Source organism: Thamnophis sirtalis, unplaced genomic scaffold (genome assembly GCF_051295495.1).
Source record: "Thamnophis sirtalis isolate CommonGarterSnake01/CBP01778 unplaced genomic scaffold, rThaSir2_p1.2 scaffold_1, whole genome shotgun sequence".
Taxonomy (NCBI): Eukaryota; Metazoa; Chordata; class Lepidosauria; order Squamata; family Natricidae; genus Thamnophis; species Thamnophis sirtalis.
Window position 1 is genome coordinate 155,622,135 of NW_028261381.1, and position 9,862 is coordinate 155,631,996.

General features: G+C 38.9%; 1 protein-coding gene across 6 annotated transcripts in view; it reads left to right on the top strand.

Annotated features, from left to right (window-relative positions):
- Positions 1-5,856, top strand: part of NIN (ninein) — a 144,092-nt gene extending 138,236 nt beyond the window's left edge. For all 6 annotated transcript variants that reach the window (XM_087728676.1, XM_087728685.1, XM_087728669.1 and 3 more), the window contains 2 exons: positions 617-730; positions 2,406-5,856. In XM_087728676.1, the coding sequence (XP_087584802.1) occupies positions 617-730; positions 2,406-2,612 (321 nt within the window). In that variant the 3' untranslated portion in view covers positions 2,613-5,856. The remainder of the gene's footprint in view (positions 1-616; positions 731-2,405) is intronic.
- The last annotated feature ends 4,006 nt before the right edge of the window (positions 5,857-9,862 follow it).

The following is a 9,862-nucleotide window of genomic DNA, read 5'->3' on the forward strand; positions in this document are numbered from 1 at the left end:
AAAGCCTTCATGCATTCAGTTTGATGGAGAAACTCTCCAGCTGGTCAGTTTTGTGCAATTTCCCTGTGTGCATGGATCATGTCCATCTTGAAAGAGGCTGGAATGTGCCCATTCCTTTAAAAAGATTTCTTGGATCTGAATATATTTGATAACTACTGTATTGCAACATTCCTGTTCTGGGGAAAGCTGATTGCAGTGATTGCTACCATCTGCCTTCATTTTAAACATTGTTTTTAATAGATTTTTATATGTATTGTATTTATATTCTCTATATAGGGTTTTCCCCATTAATATTATATTGTGGACATTTTAATCTACAGTGATCTTGTCAGCTGCCACGAGTTTTTTGATTATATCAAATCTAATAAACAACTAAGCAAATTTGAAATAGAGAATCACATAGAGAATAGAGAAGTCTGTGTCTTTGGGTGCAGTTTATGGCTTGCTTTGCTTTCAGAATATCATTTTTATCTGTACAAATAACCCAACTATTTCTCAGTCTTCTGTTTTCAATTTTTTTCTCCCCTGTAAAGCTTATGTTGAAAAAAGAACAGCCAATCACCAAGATCTTCAGAGTACTGTAATTTTGATTTCATGCACACATGCTCCATTACAGGGTGGATATGAGCAGCTACTACAGACTATGGAGAAACGCATGATGGATGTTGAGCAACAATTGAGGCTTGTGAAACAGCTTCTCCAAGATAAAGTCAATCAGCTGAAAGAACAGGTGAGCATTCTAAGTGGTTTCTAAGTTAATGGGCCATGATCCATAGTTGATACCTGAGGATTCCTTACACAGGGTTTGAGATAACATTACAATCTAAGGCTGGGTTCACACTAAACCATAAGATTTGGCAATGTGTTGTTTGAAACCAGCTAGCACTATGGTTTGTAAATCAATGTATGGCCAAGCATACAGATGCATGTTGTTCCGGACAGATTCTGAAACCTCAAAGTTCTCTTCCCTAGAACTTCCAAATATTGTTATAAATAGTAATTTGAATCAGGCAAAAATACCTTTAAACAAAATGAAATCAAGTCTGGTTTTGTCCTGGCTCCATTTACTACACTTTGGAGTATAGTCACCACATGTTCTAATCAGAAGATCATATCTACTCCTCGAGCTCGACAAAGTAATGCATCCTTATCTTAGAATGATTTGAAAAAAGGAGGCAGTGGTGGTTTAGATAATAAACAAGGGTTATGCAAACCATGGCTCACTATATTGTGTAACTGCAGAATGAGACTTTTTGAGGTTGATGTCAAAAGACCTCATCCCAATCCTATGTAGATATAAATAGGCTTCATAGTGGATGAGACCCAAATTATTTCATTCTAATTGTGCTGAATGATCAACTGTTGGCAATTTATTCTAGATGGCACACACTTGTATCAACACTTGTGTTAGACATGGCATTATGGAGAGAAAATAGTAGCTAAAGCATTATTGCTATTTACAGATAATCCATGCAATATTTTTGACTAAATTTGGTACTTCCCACAGATCTAGGAAAGTTAAAATATAATGATAATGAATTTTGTGTATGTATTTTATTTATATGCCATCAACTCAAGGTGGCAAACCTATTTGATATGTTTTCCTTCTCCTATTTTCCTCACAATAACAATTCTGTAAGGTGAGTTGGGCTGATTAAAAATGACTGGCCCACGGTCACCTAGATGGCTTTCATGGCTAAGATGGAATTACAACTCATGGTCTTCCAGTTTCTAGCCTGATCCTAACCACTAGACTAAACTATTTAAATTAATGCAACTGTTTATTACTGGTAAATTCAGTTTCTACGTATTCCCATTGTATCAAAGTGCTTTTCAGATATTTTTGGTATTATTTACCATTTATCTACATTTAGTAGATGAGCCAAGGTGGCGCAGTGGTTAAATGCAGCACTGCAGGCTACTGCTAGATCAGCAGGTCAGCGGTTCAAATCTCACCGGCTCAGGGTTGACTCAGCCTTCCATCCTTCCGAGGTGGGTAAAATGAGGACCCAGATTGTTGGGGGCAATATGCTGACTCTCTGTAAACCGCTTAGAGAGGCCTGAAAGGCCTATGAAGCGGTATATAAGTCTACTGCTATTGCTATTGCTATGTATTTAGACAATATACAAAAGGATGACTAAGACCCTTTAGAGCAGGGGTGTCAAACTCACAAGGACACATCACGTGATGTATCGCAACTTTTCCCCCTTCGTTGAACTGGTAGTGAGCATGGCCAGCGCATGATGCATCTGGCCTACAGGCTGTGAGTTTGACACCCCTGCTGTACAATGACAGCTTAAAAAGTAATACTAAATTTAGCTACAACCAGAAAGTGCATGATTTCTTTCTTTGTTTTGTCCTCTACGTATGTGGAACTATGTACCTTTTCTTAACTATGTTTCAGCTTGTAAGAAACACAAAAGCTGATGAAATGGTGAAGGATCTCTATGTTGAAAACGCTCAGCTGCTAAAAGCTCTGGAGATGACAGAACGGAGGCAGAAGATGGAGGAGAAGAAAAACTATATGCTAGAAGAAAAAATAGCTAATCTTAGCAGAATAATCAAAAATCTAACCTCCAATGTAGGATCATCAGCTCAGCTGGGATCTTAGTGCCTTTCTACACTTGCATTTCACTATAGTGCAAGCATGTCTTGACCATTTATTGCAAGGCATTACCTTCATCTCATCCCCAGCCTATGTGTAAAACTTCTTAAGTCATGTTTAACTGTACCAGTGTTAAAATAGTATTTCCTTACTTATTTTGACTTTAGGTACAGCTCAACACATGTACAATCTGATAGACTTACTGTATTACCTATTACTTTAGGGGAAAGTCAGATGACCAAAATGATTTGAAGCAAAGGCAATACAGGTTGGATAAGGATGAGCAATTGGATAGCAAATTTCATGCTGATATAGTCCCCGAAAGCTGTGGATAGCACTTCAGGGGTGGGGAAAGACCCTAAACATAACTACCTATTTATGCAGAATTATGCACTTTATTGAAAGGTGAACATTTCATCTATTTTAATGCTGCATTTTGATAGTTGCAACTTTGGGGCTCTGCTCAAAAGAAATCTCACTACTACTGTCAAAAACACAAAATTAATTTGTGTGTGGATACACACCAAGCATAAATCCCAAGTGCCTTACTTTATATTTTTGGGGTTTGCATGTTAGTTTTGAATGGTGTGTGGAGGCACCATGGCCTAAGAGATTTTATCCATCCACCATACTACTGATTCACTTTCCATGAGCCTTTTATCCATTGTCCTGAATGGCTAAAGCAGAATGTGAATGGCAGACATACCCCGAAACTTCCACCCTCTGCTGAAGTTTTAGAGACAGTAGTACTATAACCACACTTTGAAGGAAATTTAGAAAAGTGTACATCCTCTCAGTGTTCCTAGATCCATTCAAAGGAACAATGGTAGTACAAACATCGCCTTTTGCCAGTCTCTAGGATAGTTAGATTAGGAACTCTCTGCCCTTTCAACTGACAAACACTAGAAAAGAAAAGTTAAGAAAGTAGCTGGACATCAGAAATGGAGAAGAAAAATCAAAGGAACATCAGAAGAAGCAGCTTGACTCTTAAGGGAAACTACAGCTAGATCTCTTCACCCTCAAATGGTCCCACCCTCAAGAAAACCGTCTGAATGAGTAAGGCAGAAAAGGGATAATTGTACAGGTAATCCTTAGCTTACAACCATTCATTTTAACAACTGTTCGAAGTTACAATGGCACTGAGAAAAAACTAGAAGTTTTAAAGGAGAGATTGGATAACCATTTGTCTGAAATTGTATAGAGTTTCCTGCCTAAACAGGGTTAGACTAGAAGACCTGCAAGGTCCCTTCCGACTCTGTTATTCTATTCCTATTCTATTCTATTCTACCAGTTCTTGCACTTATAACCATTGCAACATTCCAACAGTCACATGATCAAAATTTGAGTGCTTGGCACCCAGCATGTATTTATGATGGTTGCAGTATCCCAGGGTCATGTGATTGCCTTTTGCAATCTTCCCAGCTGGCTTCCAACAAAATCAATTGGAAAACTCAAACTCATTTAACAACTGCAATAATCTGCTTAACAACTATGGCAAAAAAAGTTATAAAACCAGGCACAACTCACTCAACAACTGCCCTTCTTAACAATGGAAATTCTGGTCCTATTTGTAGTTGCTAAGTCAAGGACTATAGAAAAGTTGTGACATAGGGCTATATTGTTGTTTTTGTTAGTTGTTAGTCGCAAAGTCGTGTCCGACACATCGGGACCCCATGGACAACGTTCCTTCAGGCCTTCTTGTCCTCTACCATCCTCTGGAGTCCATTTAAGCTCAACATAGGGCTATATAGTATGCAAACTGATGAGAAAACAAAGAATTAAACAATTCAAAAATTCTGATGCTATCTGGCACCAGTGGTTTCTACTGTCAGCATCCACACAGCTGTGTTAATGTCTGCAGAGGAGAGGAAAAAATGTCTTGATTTGCAGGACAAGCTATTAGTTGATCGTAGTAGAACATTCTTTGCATGCAGAACATTCCTCTTAAGAATCTTAAATTCCAATAGTCTGTATATACAACAGCAAAGCTTCATATGATTATTAAGCATTATAAACATCATGGCTGAGAAGTAGCTGACCTTCAGATACTAAATCTAAATGCTGCTTGTATTTTTACTAATATTTTCAGGAACCCAAATTTCTCATATGTACATTTGAAGAAAAAAGATTGCATTCTTAAAGAGAGTGCTGCTGTGTGAAACCAGAAGTGATTAGCAATGAATTTTGGACTGCCTAATTATTTGGCTGGTTTGTTTTAAATTTCATGACTTTATTTTAAACATCAATTTGATATTTGACATTCTGGATTTACTGTGATTCATTGTAGTCAGAGTTTATATTTATACATGTGGATTCTTAATCACCCAATCATTGTCTTTCAGCAATGGAAAAAGAATACTGGTAGTTGCTTTCTCCGTGCTACAGCTACACTGAATGTGTGACTTGTTTTTACCACACTACCAATTATAACCTGACTGCAACCAGTGAGGCTAAGGCTAAAGTATGCCGTAGACCAAAATATCCACAGAACATTTAATTAGACAATTGTGCCTTACCCTAGCTCCTTCTACATGCAAAGTATGCTGATTCCACCTCTGTAGAGGGAAACCTAATTCCTTATACTGTACGAAATAATGGTCATCAGAAAAAGGCCAGGGGTCTCTATCCAAACAATTTTGATGCACTTGGTTTTTGTAAAGAACACGTGTGGAAAGAACTAATCAATCTTTGTAATTCTTATTTAGTACTAGCTAGAATGGACAGGTTTTTTTATGGATGGGACCAGAATTTCCTGGGAGAGGTTATTGCTGTGGGGAATGGGATAGAGAATGTTGTAATTATTATTTTAAATAATATTTAACTATCTTACACTCAGTTCAGGGCTTGCACTACACTTTCCGATTCTTTCCGATCTCAAAATAATTGAAAACCATGCCAGCAATTTCCAGAAATTGTGATTAGAGATGGGTATACAGAAGGGGCTAGAAAAAAGCAGCTCAGGAGCCTGATTCCTGCCCTTAGGCAACTTTCCCTAACTGGATGCAATCCAGATGTTTTAAGATCCTTTAGATTCTTAGCATGGTATCTGAGAATGCTTGGGGTTGCACTTCCAATGTATTTTGAAAGCATCAGGTTGAGTCATGGTGTCTCTCACTTCTCTGAACTTTGAACAATAGTTCCCAAAGGGTTGCACGTGCGCAGAAAATTAGGTGATAAAAATGGTAAATTTGTCATCCAAACACAGCCATTATTTTTGTTTTGCATGAGGCTAAAGAAAACCTGACTCAACTAAACTTTTTTCACTTATTTTTTTTTTAATATGGAAATTTATCACTCCAAAGCTTCTTATCTAAAGCAAGGGCCTCCAAACTTGGTAACTTTAAGATCTGTAGACTTCTGGGAGTTGAAGTCCACAAATTTTAAAGTTTACAATTTTGGAGAGCCCTGTTCTAAAGCAACTTAGTATGGTAGACTGGTTAAAATGCTAAACTGAAAGCATGGAAACCTACTCCACCACGATCACTCCCATCTATGGGCACTCACTTAGTATCTCAGTCTAACCTACCTCACAATGTGATTGTTGTGAGGATAAATTGAAAGTACACTCTGATGTGAAGGAAGGATGGATAATCCTGTGGACTTGAAAACTCTCCTCCCAAAAAATGACTGATGCCAATGGTATGTTATTTGAGGCAATGGGGTAAGGCATTCTATTTGCCAGATTATCTTGCTATGATGTTCTCAACCAGCATCATAGGATTTCTATAGGTTCTATAGCCTCTCAGATTTGTTAATTGAGGTTAATGTTGCCATTTATCAGATTTGTATTTGATAAAAGTATTTTGTTTCTATTGTACATTGCCCTAAAAATAACTGGAGGATGGACAGTATTAAATATTTTAAATACGCAAAATCAAACTTTGTTCTTATATTGTTGATCTCCTATTTTGCAGCAGCTTTATTTTACTCCCATTATTTCTGCCATCAATTCACAGAATGTATATTTCATGATGCCTTGGTTAAGGCCTCTTCTTTGGGTATATCTGCATACAGGCTGGGCCTTGCATTTCTGGTATCAATCTGGCACTGCAAAGTATAGTCTCCTGGGAGTTCAGCTCATCTCCTGATGAATTCATGGATGTGTCTGTATAGTTTTCTTGACAAAATGGAAATAGCTCACCATTTCTTTCTTCAGGGATTTTGTTGAATCAACACGTCCACCCTTGAAGCTCTTGCCTTTTTTGTGACCTGTGCTTCAAGATGGGATCAAAAATGTGAGGAGTGCAGACATTATAGCTATGTTTTTTTAAACTTGGCAATGTTAACATGTTGTTGGCTGGGAAACACTGGGAGTTGACTTCCACACATCTTAAAACTGCTGAAGTTGAGAAACACTACATTAGAGCATTAACCTTAGTTGGGAGACAGCTAAACCATGGCTATAACTGGGTTCACATAATACATTTAACCAAAGTATTAACCCATTTTTCTGGGCTTGAACAATACACCATACACTACAGTGTATACTATATAAGCAAATGAACTGAGTTCAAACAATCAAGTAAGCCTCCCCAAAACAAATAAAGATAAAACAAGTTTAACATATAGTGTTTCCCCGAAAATAAGATAGGATCTTATTTTCTTTTGACCCCCAAAATAGGCACTAGGCCTTATTTTCGGGGAGGTCTTATTATTGTTGAGGTGCAGGAGGCAGTGAGCTTGGTCACCTCATGGCTGCTGCTGTATGCAAAATTTTCAGGGTGGGCTTATCGTATTTTTCAGAGTATAACATGCATCTCCCTCCCCCTAAAAGAAGGTGACTTCCGGTTTGCTCATAGTGTCATTTTTTGCCCTCCGGAGCCTTCAGGAAAGCCTTCTGAGGGCTCCTGAACGCTCCGGAAGGCTAAAACTGGCCCTACCAGCAAACTGGAAGTCCATTCCTGAATTTCCGATTTGCCTGTAGGGCCAGTTTTTCGTGCTACAGAGGCTTCAGGGAAGCCTCTGGAGGGCGAAAAATGGCCTCAAAAGAAGGCCGAAGTCAGCTGGCCAGCGCACGCATGCCCTAGGTTTGCCATCACGAGGCTATAGCAATCCCTGCAGCCTGAAACAACTGATGATCAGGAGAAATTGAAAGTGAAACTTGCTGTTTGCTCCACGGGGCAAATTGCTGGGAGGCAGAGGTAGATTTTTTTTGCTGTTTGCTGCAAGGAGGTAAGTCAACAACTATAAATGCCTATAGAATGTTCAAATTATTAGACTTATTTTTTAAAGACTACTTTATTATTATTCTAGACAGCTTAACAAAATGAAAAAGCTTTTTAAAATAAATGCTTGATCTGAAGAGGTCCAGTGCTATTGTTTTAAAAAGTGCTATTCTTTTAAATAGCAGAGAATAACTATACTTCCAGAAATCACATAAATTTTAACAGCTTTTGCTCCCCAAAAGCTAGGTGTCTTATACTTCGGAGTGTCTTATACGCTGAAAAATACGGTATTTCAGGGGAGGGCTTATTTTAGCGCATGCACTCAAAAGCCCGATTGGGCTTATTATCCGTAGAGGTCTTATTTTCCAGGAAACAGGATATTTGAATGAAGCTGCTGTGTTGCAATTGACTTGCTGCATAACTGAAGATATGTTGTGTTTTGGCAAGGGTGGTAATTGACACAAAAAATTAGATCAGAGGCTTTTATGCTTTTTTACTATTTACAGTGAAGCTATGTACAACAAGTATTTATAACGCAGACCCTGTTTACCCAGTATCAGGTTTCTTCCTAAGTCTCCCACCCAGTGACTCTCTCTTTCTCCTGCTAACAGCCTTGTTTTCCTCCCATCTTCATTCCAACTCCCTCCCCAATTTGAGGGCTTAATAATGGGAGAGGGGGGAGAATGTAGCTGGAATTTTACTGTCCAATGTGCAGCACAACTTGACCGCATGAAAATGCTCAGCTGAATGCTGGCTCCTCCACTGAGGGAAAAACTTCTCTCAGGATCTTCTGCCCAGTCCTTTCCCAGAGACCAGGACTTTGCCACCAACAACCAATCCTTCCCCTTTTGGGTATTGGATGAAGCTACTGCCTACATTCAATTGGGTTCCTCCTTCTCATCTTGCCTGGAGCTTCTGTCCCTCTCTGTTTTCATTTCCCTTTTTTCAGGAAAGCCACTCTTCTCCAACAACTGCTGTGCACACGTAATTTCTCTTTCCAACTTTTCTCTCCAACCACTAATGTAGTGACTTTTTCTTGCCTTCTCTCTCCAATTTTTATTCAGGCCAGCAGTATATCCACCATTCTCTCCCCCCCCTACCCCCGAGCAACTGAGAAGGTGGGTGCCTCTCCCAGAGCTCTGGTCCTCAACATTTGTATACCAGGCCAATCAATGGGATTCCAATCTCAAATCTCATCACAGCTCATCAGGCCTTGTGATTGCTCACCTTCAAGATAAAAATTGGTCACTTCGCTCCTTTTACTCATTCTATATCCTGGCTCATGGCAATAGAACAGCAGCCTGGCCAAGGCATTAAAACCCGTATGCCACACCTGCTTGAATGTGTTACATGAATATAGCAAATAAATTACAAACTAGACGTTTAGCGTGTAATGCAAAATATTGATTTGTCTTAGTATGTGTGAGAACCCAGCCAACTGAGTTATTTGAGTTTATTGGGGGAAGTATATGGACAAACACAACTAGATAGTAAAGCAAATGCATAACCTGCTCACAAATATGCCTGCATAAGTTGTCAGAGTCACTTGGGCAAATTCACACTGGATATTGTCATAATACGTTTGCTTGCTTGCTTGCAGCTTAGTGCATAGTGTGCACCCAGGCACTGTGGTTAGTAAATCATTGTTTATGGCTTGACTTGTGAACCTAATCAATTATGGTTTATTCAGTAAATCATGGTTATACAGACTTTATTTGAACACATTTACTACAGGGTAGGAGCAGCAATATTCCTCAACATGCCTCTTTTTCCCACCCCAAGAATTCAGAAGTAGTAAAGACTCCCACAAGGGGACTCCCTCAAAGCTTAGTAAATTACACGAACACATCTGTATCATTTTCATTTATGTTTTTGCCCACCAGCAGTGTCAAAATCTCATTTCAAAAAACCCAAATCTTAACAGTCTAACCTACAACCCTGGGTCTTCCTGTTGGTCTCAGTACAGAGTGTGTCCCACTCTCTCGGCTATAATGTTGTCCTCCAATGTCACAGATTAAAACTACAAAGATGTTTATTTATTCCATTTCTGCTGACGCCCGTCTCAGTCAACGATTCTGAGTGGTTTACAAT